Source organism: Pollachius pollachius, assembly GCF_949987615.1.
Source record: "Pollachius pollachius genome assembly, chromosome: 14".
NCBI lineage: Eukaryota > Metazoa > Chordata > Actinopteri > Gadiformes > Gadidae > Pollachius > Pollachius pollachius.
The window spans coordinates 14,692,216-14,715,597 of record NC_136947.1 but is presented as its reverse complement, the minus strand read 5'-3'; the positions used below and the strand labels follow the sequence as shown (position 1 = coordinate 14,715,597).

General features: G+C 48.7%; 2 protein-coding genes across 3 annotated transcripts; one reads left to right on the top strand and one right to left on the bottom strand.

The window, feature by feature from the left end:
• The first annotated feature begins 198 nt into the window (after nt 1–198).
• On the top strand, nt 199–17,146 carry dhx9 (DEAH (Asp-Glu-Ala-His) box helicase 9). 2 transcript variants are annotated; one of them, XM_079750962.1, is made up of 28 exons: nt 199–316; nt 1,099–1,231; nt 1,451–1,591; nt 2,019–2,133; nt 2,452–2,615; nt 2,917–3,065; nt 4,744–4,790; nt 5,326–5,462; nt 5,655–5,744; nt 7,682–7,846; nt 8,115–8,192; nt 8,374–8,565; nt 8,850–8,991; nt 9,118–9,200; nt 9,603–9,759; nt 9,853–9,950; nt 10,363–10,576; nt 10,833–10,927; nt 11,397–11,470; nt 11,936–12,088; nt 12,922–13,082; nt 13,284–13,395; nt 13,776–13,937; nt 14,063–14,190; nt 14,713–14,942; nt 15,175–15,290; nt 15,867–16,067; nt 16,587–17,146. In XM_079750962.1, exons 2-28 carry the CDS (start codon nt 1,121–1,123, stop codon nt 16,867–16,869), a joined length of 3,798 nt encoding a protein of 1,265 aa, XP_079607088.1. In that variant the 5' UTR covers nt 199–316; nt 1,099–1,120; the 3' UTR covers nt 16,870–17,146. The 2 variants fall into 2 exon arrangements, with proteins under 2 accessions (XP_079607088.1, XP_079607089.1); XM_079750963.1 differs by lacking the exons at nt 199–316; nt 1,099–1,231; nt 1,451–1,591; ... (1 more) ...; nt 2,452–2,615; nt 2,917–3,065 and adding an exon at nt 4,526–4,634.
• A 297-nt stretch (nt 17,147–17,443) lies between these two features.
• On the bottom strand, nt 17,444–22,948 carry LOC307086280 (testicular spindle-associated protein SHCBP1L-like; the record flags this gene model as incomplete). Its single annotated transcript, XM_079751438.1, has 10 exons — nt 17,444–17,710; nt 17,847–17,948; nt 18,416–18,675; nt 19,948–20,101; nt 20,184–20,283; nt 20,643–20,858; nt 21,147–21,233; nt 21,682–21,896; nt 22,372–22,524; nt 22,667–22,948. 10 exons carry the CDS (start codon nt 22,946–22,948, stop codon nt 17,444–17,446), a joined length of 1,836 nt encoding a protein of 611 aa, XP_079607564.1.
• Nucleotides 22,949–23,382: the final 434 nt, after the last annotated feature.

Sequence of the window (23,382 nt, the reverse complement as noted above, 5' to 3'; positions counted from 1 at the left end):
GGGAAGAACAATACCTCAAGAACCAAGGCTCTGCAGGACGGTTTGTTTATATTTTATATTTTAGTTTACATAATTAGACATAATGCTAATAACACAGGTTTAAATAAAGTAATGATGTGAATGTACGAACTGAAACTGTTAACTGTAGACTCCAGTCCAGTAGGTGGCGATATGCAGACGACTTTGTCTTCCCGCTGCGACTAAAAAACCAAACACCCCGAGAGAAGACCTGCATGGTGGTTCTGGTCTGTTTATGGTTCGATTCGATGGCAAAGTGAAAAGTAAAACACCAAAAGTTATAGGAACACATATTAAGGTAGGTTGTATGGTGTTGTCATTGATATGGATTGTAGCATGAGATAAGTGGGCTGAGTGTTTGGGTTTCAAGGTGCTATCATCAGGTTCTCCACCTCCCTTCGGACAATGTTCATGAATCTTGTTTGTCTCGTTTGTACTGCTAGTTCACCCAATTTAATCAAGAATAAGCATTGTAACATAAAACATTTTTTTTGTCTCAGATTGCATGATCAGTTTTCGGCTCGAACGTGTCAGTAGGATGTCGTCTGTTGAAGCCTAATATACTAAGAAACTAATATAGCTATCTATGTTGTTATCCTATTTATACCTGAGACCCAAGACTCTATTCTATTTTAGCCTAACTCTAAATGGATTAAGTGGTGTTTAATTGTTGTATTTACCAGTATTTGGTAGATTTCATAGATCTAGCCTAAACTCGACCACTAGGTGGTGTTGTTATTGTTGTTGCGGCGTCATTATTTCGTTTTTTATGTGTTTTGCGCAATTGCCGTTGTGTTGCAGTTGGGAACGCATGATTAAAATTTGGGGAAAAGATATGGTATCTGTGCCCGTTTCGGGTCTACTATAAGCCTTTGATTCAGCCTCAATTAAATTATTGAATGGCTTACCTTTCTTTCTACCTGGCTACCTGTGCACTCATTGCACACGCATGGCATCTTCCACAATGCTGGCAGACCGACGGGATTAAAAAATTGGCTGGGTGGGTGCTCTGGCTGGGTGCTCCAACTTGCTAGATTTAATAGAGAGAGCTGCTGAAGCTTACAGTTGTTTTTCCAACAGAGGTGTGCATCCTCATCGCAGAATGGCGGATATCAAGAACTTCCTGTATGCCTGGTGCGGCAAGAAGAAGCTCACCCCGACCTACGACATCCGGGCAGCGGGCAACAAGAACCGCCAGAAGTTTCTCTGTGAGGTAAGGACGCCAAGTGGTTCTTCCATAAGTTATATTAAACCAACTCATTAGATCTCAACCCTTTTCATGTTTCACCCTTTTCCTGTTTAAACTCTCTAAGCTCTCTGGGCGCCCAGTGTGAGTAGCACAGATTCAGTGTGTGAGCGTCATCGCTCAGCCTATTGACCCGTTTCTATGAAGGAGGCGAGGCGCGTTGACCGATACCCCTCCCCCCCCCAGGTCCGCATCGAGACCTTCAACTACACCGGCATGGGGAACTCCACCAACAAGAAGGACGCCCAGTCCAACGCGGCCCGGGACTTCGTCAACTACCTGGTGCGGGCCGGGGAGATGAACGCCGCGGAGGTCCCGGCGCACGGGGTGAGGCTGCCGTCTGTCTCTAATTCGTGATTTCACGAATGAATGAAAGAGTCCTAATAGTGATGGACGTGTTAAGGTTCCATCATAAAGATCAGAACTAATGCCTTCGTCAGACTTTGTGCATTGAAATGTTCTCGCGATGCAAACAAGCACTGCTCAACGCTATTTAGGAGAAGACACTTCTCCCACAGGAGAGGACATCACTGGGCACCATTTCAGCCAATGAAAAGTGGCAGTGTGATAAGTATACATTGTTTTAGAGGATATGATTCTTAACATACAATTTCTTTTTTAATCCTTTGAAATGACTTTTTTCCTGAGGCTACCCTAATGACTTCTGTGAGTCGAACAGATCTCAGCTTAAAGATGGTCTTTAATTTGTGTGTGTGTGTGTGTGTGTGTGTGTGCGTGTCTGTGTCTGTGTCAGGCCAGTGTTAGTGTACCGGACGGCCCTCCGCCCCCTAGTGGTGATGGAGAGGCGTACGGCGGCCTGCCCTCCGGTGGGCCGCTGCCCCCACACATTATGGTGAAGTCTGAACCGGGTAGGACACACACACACACACACACACACACACACACACACACACACACACACACACACACACACACACACACACACACACACACACACACACACACACACACACACACACACACACACACACACAAATACACAAACACATGCTGAAATGCACGCACCTGCTTAAATACACACACACACACACACACACACGGAAATTCATATAACCCTATTCAAAATCCTGAAGTCCCCACAAACAAACTTTTGTATTAAAATCCATAGCTTAAAGTTATATAGTTGACTTTGTTGGTAAACAATGTGTGTTTTTGTGTGTGTCCAGGTACAAGTCCAGGTCCAGGTCTTGGCTCTGGTCCCGGAGCTCCCGGGTCAGGTTACTCACAGGGAGGAGGAGGAGGAGGAGGAGGAGGAGGTGGTGCTCCATGGGAGCGAGGAGCCAACCTGCAGGAGTACTACGCTCGAAAAGACGAACAGGAAGCCAATGCGGTAGGTCACTTCCTGTTGTTCCTTACTGCAGCCAATCAGATATCAGGAAGTACATGTAACTGAATGATAACATTATTTATGAATCAATTATGGAGCTCTGAATACTTAAGACTCTCTTCACAAAACCAGACCTCTGAAAACCAGTTGATTTTGCAGACTGTAAAGTTTAGTTTGTATAGTTTATTTCAGTTATTTGATCACTTTAACTTACTAAGGCCTAGTCTCCAAGCTTTTGATTGGTTGACCAAAGCAGCCAATTAGGTGTAGCGTAGCATCACCAAGGCGTGTCCTGTGTCCTCAGACCCTGGAGTCGGAGGAGGTGGACCTCAACTCTGGTCTCCATGGCAACTGGACCCTGGAGAACGCCAAGGCTCGGCTGAATCAGTTCTTCCAGAAGGAGAAGATGACCTCGGAGTATAAATACAGCCAAGTGGGCCCCGACCACAACAGGTCAGCAGGGCACGGGGTCGCGACCCCTCAGCGAGTATATACTGTTACGGGGCTGTACGATTTAAGAGCTATTACCCGGTTAGAAATACCATCTAGTTTTAAGGCTGGGTTGTCATGTTAACTCCAGTTATTAGTAAACCCTAGTAACTAGGGTTAATTAATGAGTTCACCCTAGTAACTAGAGTTAGTAGGGTAACCTAAGAACTAGACTAGACTAGCCTTAGCCTTAGAAATAGGGCTTAGTTCTAAGACTGGGTTGCCAGGGTGGATCCTATACTGTAGTTGTCAGGCGGGGTTACCAGGCTGGATTCAGTAATCTAGTCGTAAGGCTTGGTTGCCAGTTTGGAATCTGTGCTCTAATTCTAAGGCTTGGTTGCCAGGGTGAAACATATATGCTGTAATGTCATTGCCAGTACAATGCCCACAGTACACAGGTCCCAGGGCATTCCCCAGGGGAGGGAGCGGAAGAGAGGGAGAGGACTTTTCTTGTGTTTAGTTTTGAAATCGTACTCTTTTCCTCCCTCTTTACAACTCTCAAATTGTACTTACTAGCGCTGTGCCAATTTTCTAAATAATTTTAGATCATTTTTGACGTTATTTTAGACTATCGCGATCATACCTGGACAAGTGGCTTTTATGACGATCAATCTTATTTTATCGGTATACCCCTATTACTTGCAGCACCTTAAGTTTCAACAAGGGTTCAGCTCAACAAAATGTGTGTTCTAGATTATGAGTGCCAGATGATCACATCACAATGATATCAAGATACGCTGGCGTTTGGCTAAGCTAGCTGGTTTAATGTGTGTTGTGGGGCGAGAAGGCCTGTATGTTCTTCTGCTGGACTGCTAATGAGTTTGAGATCTCCAGTGGTGTATGTGTGTGTGGACCGCAAACACACACCACTGAGAGCGCACAACAAGACCTATAATCTCATCATCCTGGGAGCTAAAAGCTATAGCTCCCATGTATGATGTCAGAACTCCAAGCTATCTTATTTTAAACCAACCCATACACACGCACTAGCTTACTTTGATTGTAATGTACATGCTAGATTATCTCACACCGAACTAAGTATGCACACTAGCTTTTTTTAATTGTCATGTACATGCTTATTTAAAATAATCTTTTGCTATCGTTCACTCATGTTAGCTTTTCATAGGCAAGCTTGTTAGCTTATCGACGCCTTGCAGATGATCTTAATTTAGACTAAACCCAACATACACTTAAGCTTATATGAAATACTTGCTGACTTTACACTCAAAGATCAAACTGGAGTGGCTAGGAATGAGGATAGTAATGTGTATTCTCCCAGTCAGACGGAGAGGACGGACGGAGCACCAGAACTCACAGCCAATCAGACATGGGACTGCGTTTAGATGGACTAAATGGGTCCCATGGGTGTTTGTTTGCGTTCGATCAGTGCTTGGTCGTGACTTCTGGTGTGGCCGTTTCGTCGTAGGGCAGTCAGGGGCTTGATGATGATTGGTGATTTCAAGTCTGGCAGAAAAGCATACAGGCGCCCCCTCTGGGCAGACGGGAGCACTGCAGGCTGCACACAGCCAGTGGGTGAGTGAACCCACTCCACTGTCTTTATTTCTAATCCATCCGCTAATGCGCCTGCTGTAACAGCACGCTAAGCATCCCCCTATGAATTGTGTGTATTTTCCCTCTTCAGGAGCTTCATAGCAGAGATGCAGTTGTTTGTGAGACAACTGGGCAGAAGTAAGTCTGTTATTTCTACAGTTTTATTTAAATCCAGTCAAGTTTGATTGTATACAACTTCGGAATGTGGTTGTGGTTGTAATGAAGGTGGTGGTGACGATGATGATGATGACGATGACGGTAGTTGTGGTGGTGGTGGTGGTGATGATGACGGTGGTTGTGGTGGTGATGATGATGGTGGTGGTGGTGGTGGTGATGATGATGATGACGGTGGTGATGATGGTGGTGGTGGTGATGATGATGACGGTGGTGGTGGTGGTGGTGGTGATGATGATGATGCCGGTGGTTGTGATGATGACAGTGGTTGTGGTGGTGGTGGTGGTGATGATGACGGTGGTGTTGGTGGTGGTGGTGGTGGTGGTGGTGGTGGTGGTGGTGGTGGTGGTGATGATGATGATGACGGTGGTTGTGGTGGTGATGATGATGATGATGACGTGGTGGTGGTGGTGGTGATGATGACGGTGGTGGTGGTGGTGATGATGACGGTGGTGGTGGTGGTGGTGGTGATGATGACGGTGGTTGTGGTGTTTCCCAGAGGTGAATGGCCGGGAGCATGGGTCCAACAAGAAGCTGGCGGCCCAGTCCTGCGCTCTGTCTTTGGTGAGGCAGCTGTACCACCTGGGCGTGGTGGAGCCCTACACCGGCATCACCAAGAACAAGGAGGGGGAACACGTAGGTCCCGCCTCCTCCTCACACCTCAGTCCTCTGAGGGCCGACGGGCCCTGAGTCCAACAGCTGGTTGTTGGCCTTTCTTCTTCTTCTTCTTCTACTTCTACTTCTACTTCTACCTCCACTTTTCATTGGCATGTTTCAAGGTTTAGTCTCTGCTTCTTCGACCTGATCTCTGGTTTGTTGTGTTCCCAGCTGGAGCCCTACGACGTCAGGTTGGCCCCAGACCTGGAGCCCCAGCTGATGAGCCTGGTGGCGGAGCTGGGAATCACCATCCCTCCGCCTGTAAGTTAACCCGGGACCACTCCTCCACTATGTCACTAAAGTTAACCCGGGACCACTCCTCCACTATGTCACTAAAGTTAACCCGGGACCACTCCTCCACTATGTCACTAAAGTTAACCCGGGACCACTCCTCCACTATGTCACTAAAGTTAACCCGGGACCACTCCTCCACTATGTCACTAAAGTTAACCCGGGACCACTCCTCCACTATAGCCGTTTTCAGCATTTTTACATCAGGAGATTCGACCCTGAGGGTGATTCACACTTGATACTTTAAATGCATACATCAATGTCGTCCAGAAATCATTAGAATCTCCGTCTGGTTTAGGGGAGTGGGCTTGCAAGGGGTGGGATATGATGTAGGGTCTAAGTTCGCAAGAGGCGGGATAAGTAAGGCCGCCGCCCTGACCCTCTAGTTTGTTTTGGTTTGACCGTGGACAGCATGGAGGCAGAACGGGCAGAACTCACCGCAACCGTCTTAAATAGGGATCGACCGATTATCGGCCGGGCCGATTATCGGCGTCGATATTCGGCATTTTGACGCATATCGGTATCTGCCTTTTCTTTTGATCCGACGGCCGATAACAGATCAATTTAAAACTGGGTTATTTTGGCTCTGATGCAGCCGCGCCTCTCTGTCTGCTGTCACTACGCTGTCTCCAGCCTTGTCCCACCCACAGCACCATCTGATTGGTTACACGCTCTGGTTACACGCAGAGCCACGACGGGTAACAGCCAATCAGCAGTGAAAGCTGTGCATGCACAGTGCTCACACACACACGGCGGAGAGGAGAAAAGGTTTTGTCTGGTTTAGTTTCGAGGTAAGTTAAAGCAGCAGACTCTCCCAAAATTGTAATAGACATCCCAGTCCTCTACAACTCCACAACTACTAGTAACATTACTGTGAGCCCATTAACGTTATATAAACATAAGCAGCAGCTCTGCTCGCAGTCCGGCGTCCAGGCATGCCTGTTAATCACTCGTTTTATTGCAGGGAAGCACGATGAGGGGATGGCTAGAGAATAGTGTGTGTGTGTGTGTGTGTGTGTGTGTGTGTGTGTGTGTAAGCCACAGGAGAAGCTGCAGAAACTGACAGCAAAGCACCGTCTGTCTGAGAGAAAACTGTCGGGCAATAATGGCTGTTTAACTAGGGAACTATTTATTTATTTAAATTTTCAGTTAACTTCATTAGAACACCCTGCACTTTTTGTTTTTGCTTGAACTTAAAAGAAAGATAAGTAAAAGATTAATATTTCAGTTCAGGAAAATTTTTGTGAGCCATTTATTTGTTTAAATTGTGTTATGTTGCAAATCTGGTAAGCTGTTGTGTTTATTAAACAACTTCATGAATGAAGTTAAGTGTTGGAGTTTGTATTATTCAAAATTCTGACGCCAATCTTATCCCTTTTTCTGCTCCAAATATCGGTTTGCAACCCCCTTGACTACTAATAATCGGTATCGATATCGGCCCTGAAAAAACCATATCGGTCTATCTCTACTCTTAAATGCTGCTGCAACGGTCCATCATATATTCCGTTGCATCTGGAAAAATTGTGAAGCATCGATGAAAGATTGGAGCATGAGTTGAAGACAAATGAAACCTGCATCGACGGCAGGAGAGGATCTGGGAAGGCTGTGTGTGTTCTGGTCTCCTATTGGACGGTTCATCTCTGTGTGTGTTGTGTGTTCTGGTCTCCTATTGGACGGTTCATCTGTGTGTGTTGTGTGTTCTGGTCTCCTATTGGACGGTTCATCTGTGTGTGTTGTGTGTTCTGGTCTCCTATTGGACGGGTCATCTGTGTGTGTTGTGTGTTCTGGTCCCCTATTGGACGGTTCATCTGTGTGTGTTGTGTGTTCTGGTCTCCTATTGGACGGTTCTTCTGTGTGCGTGTTCTGGCCTCCTATTGGACCGTTAATCTGTGTGTTCTTGTCTTCAGCCCCTGGTCCCAGCTGCCCCCCCAGTGTCTCTGATCCAGGGCAAGATGGCGTCGTTCGAGCCCTCCCAGCGGCAGGCGGGGGCGGGGGTCGTTCCCTGGTCCCCCCCCCAGGTCAACTGGAACCCCTGGACCAGCAGCAACATCGACGAGGGGCCCCTGGCCTTCGTGAGTCCCCCGCTCCACACCTTGAACTAGGGCCACCCTATACTGTTGTTATATTATACAATTACAGAATATGTAAATTCTATGGCCTTTTTTGTGAATGTATGCATAATTTTTTTTTGTTTCTATTGTTTTTGTACTCTTTTGGGTTGCTATGCTTACTTTAACCTGCTTAGCTAAGATGCTTTTTCTTATCAGAGCCTCTCTCTGTGATCCATGGGTTTTTAAATAAAGATTTGTCAACATGATGATGATGGTGTTTCCTCCCCAGTGCACCCCGGAACAGATCAGCACTGACCTCCAGAACGAACTAAACTACCAGCGCGAGCACAACGAGGGCCTGCACAAGGCAAGTTCACCGCTCCTAATGCATCATGGGAAATGTAGTTTTTGAATAGTGGAGTACATTAAGGAGGGGGAAATTTGTGTTTGTGTGTGTGTACTACTGCTGACCTGTGTGTGTGTGTGGGTGGGTGGGTGTGTGTGTGTGTGTGTGTGTGTGTGTGTGTGTGTGTGTGTGTGATGTCCAGATCCTCTCGGAGCGGGATGTCCTGCCGGTGAAGAAGTTTGAGGAGCAGATCCTGTCGGCCCTGGAGAGCAGCTCGGTGGTGATCATCAGGGGGGCCACGGGCTGCGGGAAGACCACCCAGGTGCCCCAGTACATCCTGGACCGCTGCATCACCAGCAGCCGCGCCGCAGACTGCAACATTGTGGTCACCCAGGTAACCGTCACCAAGGCAACCGTTGGAACCGACAGGAAAGGGGTCTTGTGATGGGTCAGGAGATGAGGATTCAACAGGATGACCACCTTTAACGATCATATATATTAATTGAAATTATTTTCTGAGAGATCACACCGATTGGTCTTCCAACTATTCTGCCAATTACGGTGTTAATAGGAAATGTTTTTGTCCAAAAATGTAACCAGCATATGTTAACAATTGTTGGAATTTGAGCTAGATGTTTTCGGTCGATCGGTGATGCGTTTCCTGTTTCCTGTGTGCAGCCTCGGCGCATCAGCGCTGTGTCGGTGGCGGAGCGCGTGGCCTACGAGAGGGGGGAGGAGCTGGGAAACAGCTGTGGCTACAGCGTCCGCTTCGAGTCGGCCCTCCCCCGACCCCACGCCAGCATCATGTTCTGCACCGTGGGTACGCTCTGGGCCGGTCCTACTCGCCACGCCTGGGACTCACTTGCCTTTGAAGGACCGCCTTTGACTCACTGTGTGTGTGTGTGTGTGTGTGTGTGTGTGTGTGTGTGTGTGTGTGTGTGTGCAGGTGTGTTGCTGAGGAAGTTGGAGGCGGGGATCCGAGGGATCAGTCATGTGATCGTCGACGAGATCCACGAGAGAGACATCAACGTGAGTCTGGATCCAGTGGAGCTCACTGTCATCGTATAGTTGAGATTAAGAACTTTCATATCTTTTATACGGCGTGTATGAGTGTTGACGTCCTTCATTTTATCTCGGTGTCAATAAAGTTAGGTCAACATGGCTCCAGGGTGTCGTAGTCATAGAAGTATACACATGGTCGCATCATTGACAGCTTTGACCCGTTGCTGTTATGTGTCAACGTGGCGGCCATATTGGAGAGGCCAACACCGCAGCGCCCCCGTGTATTTGTATGTGATTCAACGGCCTGGCCTCTTCAATATGGCCGCCACCTTGACGCATCGTAGCATCGCGCCGAAGCCGCGCGTGCCTCTGTTCCGTGTCCCCCGTCCCGGGGGTGTACTAGTAGCGAGCTCTGGTCTGGCCGTGCAGACGGACTTCCTGATGGTGGTGCTGCGGGACGTGGTGCAGACCTACCCGGAGGTGCGGGTCGTCCTGATGTCGGCCACCATCGACACCACCATGTTCCAGGACTACTTCTTCAACTGCCCCGTCATCGAGGTGCACGGACGCACCTTCAAGGTGCAGGGTAGGGCCGCCGCCGCAGCGCTGTCCTGTGATTGGCCGAGCGTCGTGCGGGTCGCGTGTGTGTTTGACTGTGTGGATGGGTCCCTCCCCTCAGAGTACTACCTGGAGGACTGCATCCAGATGACCCACTTCGTCCCTCCGCCCAACGACCGCAAGAAGAAGGACAAGGACGAGGAGGGAGGAGATGAGGACGTAAGGACACCTCTGTACCATGTGAAGGGACGTGCCCTCCACAGGCCTGCGGTGATACGTATCACCACAGGCCTGAGACCCTCTGCAGGCCTGTGGTGATACCACAGGCCTGAGACCCTCCGCAGGCCTGTGGTATCACCACAGGCCTGCGGACTCTGAACCAACCAACGACGGCAGGGTTCGGTCCTGCTGCTGTAGCGTGTGTGACGTTTCCTCCAGACCAACTGTAACATGTCACCGTGTGTTACCGTGCCCTCCAGACCAACTGTAACATGTCACCTTGTTTTACTGTGCCCTCGCGACCAACTGTTACATGTTACTGTGTGTTACCGTGTGTTACCATGCGTTACCGTGTGTTACCGTGTGTTACCGTGTGTTACCGTGTGTTACCGTGTGTTACCGTGCCCTCCAGACCAACTGCAACGTGCTGTGCGGGCCTGAGTACACGGCGGACACCAAGCGGTCCATGGGGCTGATGAGCGAGAAGGAGACCCCCTTCGAGCTGGTGGAGGCGCTCCTCCGCTACATCGAGACCCTGCAGGTGGCCGGCGCCGTGCTGGTCTTCCTGCCCGGCTGGAACCTCATCTACTCCATGCAGAGGCACCTGGAGATGAACCCGCACTTCGGTACGCAACGAAACAAACGCACCCTGACGCCCACGATAATTAGTTTATGTTTTTGTTGATCTTTTTAATGAATTTCCCACCTTTTACTTTCTGATGTGACGCATTCAATTCTTGATCTGGATTTGAACACCCCCCCCCTGCCCTCCCTCCCCAGTTGAGAAAATAACAAACACATGAATTATTAATACGAAACATATTTGCTGGAATATGTCCCATTTGTAGTTTTTTTTTTAATCTTTTTTTCTTTGATCTCCAGGAAGTAGCCGGTACCGAATCCTCCCGCTGCACTCCCAGATCCCCCGGGAGGAGCAGAGACGAGTGTTCGACCCCGCCCCGGACGGAGTCACCAAGGTGGGGGCCGGGAACCTCCTCCGCTTCAGACACGATTAGCCATCTTAATAATTAAACCGTTTCACCGTTAACCAACATTATCGTTTTCTGAATATAAAATCTTAAGTATTTGAACATTATAACATTCCTCTAAAACCTTCGGTTGCAGTTTAGTACCATCAAATTTGTTCAAAATTCCTTAACCTTTAAGATTCCCATTGCCTTCAGTCTGCGATATTGTCCATGAGGAAGAACTCTCATGGCGATCTGCCTTTAGGATATCTTACAGCCACGCTCATAAGTAGCAGCTTCTGCCCTTTTCCTCTCCACTGAGGTTGTTTCTGGAGGGGTAGTCCCCACACTCGCTCACACATTGCACCTCTGATGCCAAAGGGACAATACAGAGTCCAGCCTAGCCAGGCCACTCATGTCTCCGCCCAGAGCCATGGTGCTATCAGGTCGGTGTAAAGCGCTCTTCTGCCCCCTGCAGGTCATCCTGTCCACCAACATAGCAGAGACCAGCATCACCATCAATGACGTGGTGTACGTCATCGACTCCTGCAAGTAAGAAGCCCTGCCACGTGTGTGTGTGTGTGTGTGTGTGTGTGTGTGTGTGTGTGTGTGTGTGTGTGTGTGTGTGTGTGTGTGTGTGTGTGTGTGTGTGTGTGTGTGTGTGTGTGTGTGTGTGTGTGTGTGTGTGTGTGCGTGCGTGCGTGCGTGCGTGCGTGCGTGCGTGCGTGCGTGCGTGCGCACGCGTATTCTGAAAGTGTCTTTGTATTGCCTGTGTATTTACTTTGGGCTTTGACCGTGTGTTTATTGACGATATATGTGTGTTTTCATGTACTTGGTTGGCTATTAACTATATGGATGTGTTGACCATGTGGCCCTGTGTGGTGTATTTACCGTGTCTGTGTGTAGTACGTTTGGTAACCGTGTGTGTGTGTATTGACTGTGTATTGATTATGCATGTGTGTGTGTTGACTGTGTGTTTAACGTGTGTATTCCCTGTGTGTGTGTGTGTGTGTGAAGGCAGAAGGTGAAGATGTTCACGTCCCACAACAACATGACCAACTACGCCACGGTGTGGGCCTCCAGGACCAACCTGGAGCAGAGGAAGGGGCGGGCCGGCCGCGTCAGGGCGGGCTTCTGCTTCCACCTCTGCTCCCGCGCACGCTTCGACAAGTACGCCCCGAGAGACCCCCCTCTGCCCCGCCCGGAGTACCCCCCCTCACCCCCACCCACAGTACCCCCCCCTCACCCCCACCCGGAGTACCCCCCCTCACCCCCACCCACAGTACCCCCCCTCACCCCCACCCACAGTACCCCCCCTCACCCCCACCCGGAGTACCCCCTCTCACCCCCACCCACAGTACCCCCTCTCACCCTCACCCCCACCCGGAGTACCCCCCCTCACCCCCACCCACAGTACCCCCCCTCACCCCCACCCACAGTACCCCCTCTCACCCCCACCCACAGTACCCCCTCTCACCCCCACCCACAGTACCCCCCCTCACCCCCACCCACAGTACCCCCTCTCACCCTCACCCCCACCCGGAGTACCCCCCCTCACCCCCACCCACAGTACCCCCTCTCACCCCACCAATGAGTGGCTGGAGGTGAGGTGGTGTACAGAGGGTGTACTCTATCTCATCAACCACCATCCATAGTTCACTCTTCCCCACCTTGAGAATGGCTTTATAGTCCATTCCTTTACAATCATCATAAAATATATCATAGAGACTTCATCAGTCTTGTGAAATACACATAGAGCCAGTGTTTTTGTAGTTCTGACCCTGGTCTGTGTATTTCTGTCCCTGGTGTCATAAATATTTGGCCTTTTGAGACTGTAATAGTGATTAAGGGCTATACAAATAAAATTGAATTTAATTGGTGGTTGTAGTTCTGACCCTGGTGGTTGTAGTTCTGACCCTGGTGGTTGTAGTTCTGACCCTGGTGGTTGTAGTTCTGACCCTGGCAGTGGTACTGGTTCTGACCCATGTCTGTGGTCCCGTCAGGCTGGAGCCCCACATGACTCCAGAGATCTTCCGAACCCCGCTCCACGAGGTGGCGCTCAGCATCAAGCTGCTGCGTCTGGGCGCCATCGGTCACTTCCTGTCGAAAGCCATCGAACCCCCGCCGCTGGACGCCGTCATAGAGGCCGAGTTCACCCTCAGAGGTAGAGAGGTGCCCCCCACACACACACACACACACACACACACACACACACACACACACACACACACACACACACACACACACACACACACACACACACACACACACACACACACACAGATGTTTTTAATGATGGTGTGTAGCGCATTGTGAGCAGCCTCTGGGGACGGTTGATGATGCTTCCTCTGCGATGTTCCCCCAGAACTGGACGCTCTGGACAGCAACGACGAACTGACCCCTCTGGGCTGCATTCTGGCCCGCCTGCCCATAGAGCCCCGGCTGGGCAAGATGATGATTATGGGATGCATCTTCAAGTGAGTGTCCTGCTCCCACCACAACCGCTCGTTTACATATCTATCTTTCGACACTGCATCCAGAGGCCAAAGCAGTCACTCATTTGAGTTACTTGTACTTCTATTGAAGATACTCGTCGCTTTTACAACATTTACCTGACACTAGTTTAATTTACAAGTGACTTTATGTTGTTGATACTGGAACTTGCTTCATTAGATGAATGCTAGTTACTATTGCAGCCCTTCTAGTCGTTTTGAATTTAACATTGCATGACCAAACCAGCTGTTTTAGAAATCAACATTCTACATTCTAGAAAACTACATTCTAGTCGTCTCGTCTGATCGGTCGACGTAGCAGGGTCCGTGGTCATGTGACGACGGTCTTTGATGTCGCCCTCTAGTGTCGGCGACGCGGTGTGCACCATCTCGGCCGCCTCGTGCTTCCCGGAGCCCTTCGTCAACGAGGGCCGTCGCCTTGGTTACGTGCACCGCAACTTCGCCGGAACGCGCTTCTCGGACCACGTGGCTCTGCTGTCGGTGTTCCAGGCCTGGGACGACGTCCGGTGGGGAGCACACTACACCTCAAGACAACCTGAGATCTATCGGGATTTCAAGTTCGCCAAATACCATCGGATGTTAAAGGTGTGTGTGTGTGTGTGTGTGTGTGTGTGTGTGTGTGTGTGTACAGGCTGAACGGTGAGGATGCGGAGAGGAACTTCTGTGAACACAAGCGCCTCAACATGTCTACGCTGAGGATGACCTGGGAGGCCAAGGTCCAGCTGAAGGACATCCTGATCAACTCTGGCTTCCCTGAAGGTGATTGGTTCACAGCCCCCCCTGACCCGCCCACCGTGGTCTCCTCTAGGAGCTGGAATCAGCAGGGACCCCACGATACGATATTAAAAGCCATTGTTTAAATACTGAGATTGCGGTTTTAGATTTTAGCCTTTGGTGCAATCTTTTTGTTCGGATCACGCTGTGGTTTGGGTTCTACAGAACCTCAATGCAAATGGACTATTGTTGAATACACTATAGCGCCCTCAGCGACAGGACCGACTTTGGAGTCGACCTGACAACATGAGTATTGCGTCATCAAAGAATCCGGATTCCTTCCCCCCCACACAAGTATCCCCTGCTTGCTCTGCTCTGAGTGAAACCCCTGCCTCCCCAGACATCACAGATCCATTACTTTTGTTGCATTACATCGACAGTTGGCCTGCCGATGGTTCATATCTTTTCTTTTTGTTGTTGTTTCTGTCTTCAGATAGTTGGTGTGTAATTGTTGTAATCATTCATCGTATGCCTAACCTGAGAACCCTGTGTGTGTGTGTTTACCAGAGAGTCTGATGAGCCAGATGTTCAATGCGGTGGGGCCGGACAACGGCCTGGACGTGGTGGTCAGCCTGCTGACCTTTGGGTCCTACCCCAACGTGTGCTTCCACAAGGAGAAGCGGAAGATCCTGACCACGGAGGGACGCAACGCCCTCATCCACAAGACCTCTGTCAACTGTCCCTTCAGCAGCCAGGACATGACCTACCCCTCGCCCTTCTTCGTCTTCGGGGAGAAGGTCAGCAGACATTTGAGCTCTCAAAATGACAAAATTTCCAAATGTATTATATATTATTATCAAAAAGAAAGTCATCAAAGTCGCTGAGATGTGTAATCTGGGAAATTTCAAAAATCACACAATTAACGGTCCCAAAATGTATCAATAAAAATAACGTTAAAATGGTTTGATTTTGATGGACAAGTTCAAATTGGGTGCGTGTGTGTCTGTGTGTCTGTGTGTGTTTATTCAGATCCGGACCAGAGCCATCTCGGCCAAGGGAATGACCCTGGTCAGCCCCCTGCAGCTCATCCTCTTCGGCTCCAAGAAGATCATGTCCAACGGAGACGTGGTAGAGCTGGACGACTGGTGAGGCGCCCCCTGCTGGTCAACTGTTGTTCTCCGACTACCATGTCAGCTAGCTTACTAAATTAGCTAGCTAGCTTACTTATTTAGTTGTATGAGTTAGTACCTTTCAGGCACGACTAGTGATTTTCACAATTTCCACATGCAGCTACATTGTCTTTAGATGGGAAATTGGCTGTACAGATTTTTTGGATCTCTGCTCCCGGTGACATGACTCTCATGATTACGAACATGACAAGGGCTTAATTTACCACTTTCTTCTAGGATAGCAGAAATTATAAACTATGTTACCAGATAAAAGTTGATTTTTGACAGGAGAACATTGCCTCTAGATGGTGGTTGGGTACCTGTAGAGTAAACACTTTGACTATCTGAATCCAATCAGAAGATTAAGATAAGATGGACACTGTGTTGCCTTTAGGTTCAGGGTCATGCCATTCAGTACATTTGGTCAGGTCTAAAGAACCTTGGATGGCCTGATGTTGTGAGCAGATGGTAGCACTACAGTGTGATGTGGTCAGGCTGCGAGGGGCACAGACACTCCGGTCCGGTCTGAACCGGTCTTGTGTGTGGTTCCAGGATCAAGCTGAGGCTCCCCCACCATGTGGCGGGTGCCATCGCTGCCCTGAGGGCGGCGCTGGAGGCCCTGGTGGTCTCCGTCACCAAGGACCCCGAGTTCATCCGTCAGCTGGACCCCGTCAACCAGACGCTGCTCAACGTCATCCGCCACGTGTCACGACCCTCCGCCGCAGGGCTCAACCTCATGACCAGCAACCAGCGGTACGTCACGCTCGGGGTCCTAACGCACGCACAGCTGGGACTGAGGCCCCCCCACACACACACAGCTGGGACTGAGGCCCCCCCACACACACACAGCTGGGACTGAGGCCCCCCCCCACACACACACAGCTGGGACTGAGGCCCCCCCACACACACACAGCTGGGACTGAGGCCCCCCCACACGCACAGAGGGTTAAGAAAACGGGTCTCTTAACCCTTAATCAAGTTCAGTTTTAGAAAAATCTGTAAACATAGCGGAAGACGCTCAAATGGCAAAGGCATGCCAGGCCACTTTGTTCATTCATAAAAAAACGACATCAGACTAGAATGACTCGTACAAATGTAAACCTTTTTAGAAGTCATTTTCCAAGCGACCAAAAAGCCGTGTCTTAAAATGAACTGGGAATCCACTTTGGATAAAAGCTTAATGACTCGATGATAAGATGGCGGCCCCTGTGAAGCCAAAACACGTCCATGTATCTATTTATAATAATTTATATCTATAATATCTCCCTGAAGGTATGGAGATGGACCTCGGCCTCCGAAGATGGCCCGCCTGGAGGGAGGTGGAGGAAGAGGATATGGAGGCGGGGGTTACAGAGGGGGAGGTGGCTACAGAGGAGGGTATGGCGGTGGTGAAGGGTACAGAGGAGGTGGGGGTTATGGGGGAGGTGGAGGAGGCTACAGGGGTGGTGGAGGGTACAGGGGTGGAGGTGGTGGAGGGTACAGGGGCGGAGGTGGTGGAGGGTACAGGGGCGGAGGGTATGGAGGCAACAGGGGAGGCTACAGGGGCGGGTATTAACGGGTCTGGTTCTGGGCCATCAGAACCCATCTAGTATGTCTGAAATCAGAGGATTCAAGTGTGGACAATGTCTGAGATGTAGCTGCTGAGTTGAGTTGTTGTAGTAGATCGGTTCTGTTTCTTTGTGTTGGTTAGCCTGGGTCATTAATAATAGATTTCACAATTGATACCAAACCACACGTTCCCCTGCCTGTTTTCTATCATTTTATTGTTCGGTTCCTTAATGACAGCAGTGTTTCTTTGTTTTCTGGAACTTTTACACCAATAAAAAAATCCTGTTGAATGTTTTTTGTCTTAATACAACATATTCAACTTAATACAACTGCAATGTGGCAAGAAAATAAATACTTTTCTATTAATGTTGAGATGTTTTTCAGAAGAACTAAAGTCGTTTTATGTCTTTAGTATTATTTCATAAAATAATCAATAAAAATAACTTAACATTCAGTTCAACAACAGGATTCAACAATCCTAAAAACACCCAAACTTTCAACTTTACAACGAGTCAACTGATTTGAAACAAGGATTCCCCAGAGTTTCTGGTTCCTCTGGGGTTTCTAGTCCCTCTGCCCAGCTATGTGCTGGACCAGCTGTGGTGCAGCAGATGGATGTCTCCCAGCTGGTTCTGGTCCAGTTTGTTGGACTGGACCTCCAGGCCGAGCTCCTGGAGGACCTGGGCCTGGTGCTCCGGGGAACCCTGGTCCCCGCTGGCCGTCAGGTCCGTGGTCTCCGACCTAGGGACGGGAGGCTGGAGGTTGTCGGGGACGACGATGGCAATCCCGTATCCGTGGTTGTCATGGATATGGTTGTCGGACATCGTGAGCCTTGGCTTGGGGAGAATCTGGGGGTCGACCATGGAACCAGATGTTACAAATGCGTTCATTACCAACCCACAGAATGGGTCTCATCTGGCAGCCAATAGAAGAGGACTTATATCCCCTTAGTCAATAGAACCAGAGTATGGTACAAGGATCTACCTTGAGGCTGATGGCTCCATGCTTCTCCTTGTTGCTACAGTGATGGATCTCATTCCCACTGAGCTCTGCTACACTGCCTGGAGACAGCTCCACAGCAGCACCCTGACAGACACACACAGGATCTTTAATGCAACTCTCAGGTTTCAGCCACTCAAATAATCACAAACACAACTCCTTCAGCCAAGTGACTCAAAACACCCCCATCCTTCTGGTACTTCATCCATCTGGACTGTATCCCGGTGGTGAGTTGTGTCACTACTGTATCACGGTGGTGAGTTGGGTCACTACTGTCTCACGGTGGTGAGTTGTGTCACTACTGTATCACGGTGGTGAGTTGTGTCACTACTGTCTCACGGTGGTGAGTTGTGTCACTACTGTATCACGGTGGTGAGTTGGGTCACTACTGTCTCACGGTGGTGAGTTGGGTCACTACTGTCTCACGGTGGTGAGTTGTGTCACTACTGTATCACGGTGGTGAGTTGTGTCACTAATGTTTCACTGTGGTGAGTCAGTACTCTATCATGGCGTCAGTAATATATCATGCGGTCAGTGTGTCTTCCAGTCTGTACCTGAGCTCCTGAGACCTCACAGCTCCTCATTAGGAGTGTGGCCCCGGTGTGGACACACACCCCGGTGACCCCACCCTGGAGCTCACAGCCGTCCAGGGTCATCTCCCCCGCCTCCACCACCACCAGCACCCCAGCCGCCTCACGTAGAGTCTCCTGCTGCAGCCGCAGGTTGGAGAGCGTCACCCGGGCAGCGTTGGAAACCACCAGGCCGGGTTGGCCCGGCTGGGAGGTCAGCACTACCTCCCGCTGCTCTCCTGCTCCTGGGGATGGTAGCAGGAGGAGAGTAGTTTAGACTGCTTTAGAACCTACTAGGATCAGGAATCCTAGTCAGACACACTGTGCTCTAGACTCATATTAATATATAGACTAATATTAATATTAATTTAAATATTCATATTTAAAGTATGACAGTAAATAACCTTGATTACCTCCAGAAAGGATAATGAGACAGAGCCTTTCGCCATCCCCACCCCAACCCTCTGGAACTCCCTCCCTCTGGCCTTCCGAAATTCAACTTAAAACCCATCTCTTCAGGACCACCTACAACATCTGACAAATCATCCTCTGCCATCTTCCACCATCTCTCTCTCTTAATGTGTTGTCTATTGTTGAAGTGTTGTATATTTTTGATTTGTTTGAGTGTCTACTGTCTGTATGTATTCCTTTTTTTGTAAAGAGTATTTAGAAAAGCGCTGTAAAAAACTGATCTACCTCTCACTCAACCGCTAGTTGTAATTAAACCCATAGCAATAATATGGAAACCCCAGTCGATAATGTTACAAATATCTGAGCGCACTATATTGTAACATTTTGCCTATAATTTTACAACGTATAACATTCGTTCAGCACAAATGCTTGTCGAGGTCAGAAATTGTCTCTTCCCTTCTTTTATCGCAATTTCTACAGTCTATAGACAGAACGTTTTACCTGGGAGTGTCGCTGCGGTGTGTGCGCGTGCGTGTGTGTTCTAATCTGCGCGTGTGTCGATGGCGGAGCCGTTGTGTTTAAAAACATAACATAACAAAGCTCGGAGAGTGTGTCGCTGCCTTTGTCTTGACGTACGGTGTGTGCGCGTGCGTGTGTGTTTCCATGTATGTTCATGCGCATGTGCGTGTGTGTGCGCAGTGTGTATGCGTTCGCGTGTGCTGTGTGTGTGTGTGTGTGTGTGAGAGCTGCCAGCTGCTTGGCACATGAGTAACTTGAGTAACTGGTGCGACAGGCCTGCTATTATAGTAGTAAGATTATTATTATGATTATATTTTCAAATTATTATAATTTGTGTCGAACAAATGGCAATTGTATTTGCCACAAAATAACACAGCGCTCAATTTGATTGTTATCTCTTGTGGCACTATAGGATCAAATAAAATGAGAAAGTTTTGGAGAAAATTGGGACCTTATTTAAGACCACTAGGAAAATGGCCTGACACAAGGGCTCCAGTTGTGTACAGAGAGATACAGTTCAGATGAACGCTGTACCTGAGCCATGTGCCAACAAAGGTTAACATGTGTGCCCTGCCAGGGGATCTCACCCCTGATGGTGATGTCGTCAGTGAGGGTGGACAGACCATGGGCTTGGTACTGTCCAGGAACCAGGACAACAGTGTCCCCAGAGAAACAGGCGTCCAGTGCGCCAGACAGGCTGTCATGCTGCTGGATCAGAGTGTCTGAGGAGAAGCTCTTCACCTGGAACCCAAACCACACCTCACAACACACGACCCAACACAGCATTATACCACAGATCTGGACGTCCAGTCTTTCAACCCACCATGTCTGCAGTCAACATCTGAGCCACGATGTGTGTGACTGGCATCCCTGAGGTCCTCTCTCCTCTTCTGCGTTTGTAAATCTTGGATAGTCCGGAGCTCCTGAATGAAGCCATATTTAGTTTGGAACATGGGTCATGGAAACCACTCAAAATAATCAAATGTAAAAAGTGTCCTGGAAGCAGTTATGGCAAATTCAACAATATCAAAAAATTCTATTTTTTATGTTGGAATCGGTTCAACAAGGCTCACCCAAATACAAGCCTACCCAGACTGAAACCTAAGGTTAGCTTGGGAGCTGTGCAAGGCTTCAGACTCTTACTAAAAGCTCATATTGTGTTGTATAAAACACTGGGCCGCAGGAAGATCATGGAAAATGTTAAGCTGCAAAGAGTTGGAACCTAACGGTGTACAGTCTACATCCTTTGAGGTGAGGGCTCACTATGTGTCCTCAGTCCTACCCTGGCCTAGTGTCCTCCCAGAACTTGAGGAACCCGGCGAGCATGGTCATCTCGTAGTACTTCCTCCAGCACTCCACAGCTTCGTGGGGCTGCGGCTCCCCGGGCAGAGAGGCCTGGTAGACGCTCAGCTCCGCCTGCTTCGTGTTGTACTCCTCCAGGGTCTGCTGGTAACTCTGGGCCATCTCCCCAGGGAAGGCTCCCTGCATGTCATAGTACCTGGGGAGGAAACCCTCATCCTCACCACCAACATGTCATAGTGCCTGGGGAGGAAACCCTCATCCTCACCACTAAATGTCAACATCTCTGGTAAAGTTAGGCCCTGTTAACCATCTAGTCAGTTATGATAACAAAGGCCAGGATAGTGCAGTGTTTAGTGTTTTCCTGCTGATTATGGGTTATATCCCTAATGTCTGAAGCCCAACCACTACCTGCTTCTTTATGACATATATCTGAATTCACTGTATTTTGTTTTGGACTAATAGTGTAAATGTAAAGTCTCCTTACAGCCTGAGTCGTTTCTCGATCCGTTCAGCGTACTCCTCCCCCTGCTTAACATCCACCCAGTCTCTCCAAAGAGAGTCATAGAAGAACCTGGCGAGAGATAGGGTTAAGCACAAGTTACCCTTCTGCTTCAGCAACAATGCAGAGATCCAGTCTTGCACCGGATGTGACATCGCTCCACTGGGGGTTTCTAACTGGTTTGATGGCCATGGATGAGTACTGATTTTTGTAGAATAGCTTAAATCCATTTATTAGTAAACCCACCCGTTCTTACTTTGCCAAGGGCTCCATTTGCTATTTATCTGGATATCTTTTTTAATATTATTATTCATATTTCTGTGTTAAATTATAAAATAAATTACATTTCTATATAGATTGTATGTTCCTTATTTGTATTCTGTGTATTCATGTTCAGCAACTATCTGACATTGTAAAGTTATATCTATAGTAAAATATTGACATATTGAAAGGGAAAGTCCCCAGATGTTATTAACTGTGTGTCTGGTTAACAACCCAGAAAGTGCCCCGTGGTCCACACCTAAGCTGCTCCAGGGCTTCCGCTATTTCGTCGACCTCCTTGCCCTGGTTCTGAATCGGGTAGACTTCCAGCACCGTCACCTTGTGGCCGAGCTCAGTCAGAAGGGCCCCCACCAGCTTCCTGGGGAGGTTGGTGATGTTGGAGGAGAACGGCTCCGTCACAGACACAGAGACCTGCTGAGGGTGCACCTTCACCTTACCCGGCCTCCAAGTGACCTACAAGGGGGAAAAATGAAAGACTGACTATAAGAATAGTATCAACCAGGGGCGTAGGAATGAGTTTAACATTGGGGGGGACACATATCGGAAACCTGACAGATCCGGTATAATTTTTAGGTGGGACAAATGCACCTGTCTCCGATATTGGAGGGGACACGTCCCCTCCGTCCCCCCCGGTTCCTACGCCCTTGGTAAAAACTAATATTTTGCATTTTCTTAGTATGCTTTTATTTAGAGCAATATCATCAATATAGAACACATCACTGAGGCAGGGAAGACAGTGTCGTGGCCAGGCTTGTATGGCTCCAAGACAACTGGCTACAATCCCCAATGTCCATAACCATAATGGTCCTAAATGTCATGAACTACATTATAAAAACTGACGGCGAAGTAATATCTGACAATTAAATGCATGGTCATTGAGTTTCCCAAACAAAAAAAGCTTGAATGAATTTGAATTAAAACCCTTGACCTCCACAAGCACTCCGACGAATTCAAGTTCTCCGTAGGCGCAGTCTTCGAGCAACACGTCCGGGACCGTCCTCCACACGGCCTTCCAGGACCCGGTAGGACGGGAGAGTTTACCCGTCAGGTACACACCCAGGGCTTCACCCACATCTTCTGCCTGTATTCAAAGACCAATATATTCCACGTAAGATAAATAATATACAAGTGAATCGCCATGTTTTAACCGTGTAATTATACCGTTCGTGTGTTAACGGTAGCGCGGTGCTGCTAATTTAGCATGCTGACGGGCTTCAGTTTACCGAGGATTTGCCGATGATTTGGTCGCAGTAAAGAGACACTCTATCATCGTAGGAGTATGACTTGTCCGAGGTGAAGATATGTGGCAGAGCTTTGGCATGAAGTTCTACTGTAACTTCTTCATCGGATTTGTTATTTGTTACTCTTGTTCTATTGAAAGGAGTTTTTCTTCGGACTATTTGAGGACTATAGTCCGCCGATGAGTCCTCTTCGTCAGTGGGGTCGTCAACGACTGGACTGTTGGTCGATTCCTCCATGGCCTTGGAGTATTTACTGGCCTCCATAGGAATTTCGAGATAGGTTATATATCGTCCTGGATCTGCACTCTGAAAGCCAGTCACCTTCGTCCAGTAGTTTAGGGTGAAGTCGATAGAGAAGGTTTTCTGTGGCAGTTCGGTTAAACCGCCGTCTGGGCTCGAGCCCAGATAGACATATCGTGAAATAAGCGGGAAAGTGTAACTGCTCGCGCATTCAACAGAATAGACCGTGTATGTAAACCACTTATTGTACTCCATATGTTACTTATGTGAACCAATTCTAAATGTATGAATTTTAAATGGATGCCAGACAGTACATGAATCATTAAGGTTACGCCGTACGTTAACGTTAACTAACCATACAGGACAGGTGATATGTTCACTGGCAACAAAAGACTAAAACGAACTCATCAAACACATGGCGTTAGCGAATTCTGTCCAAGACAAATAATGCCCAACCA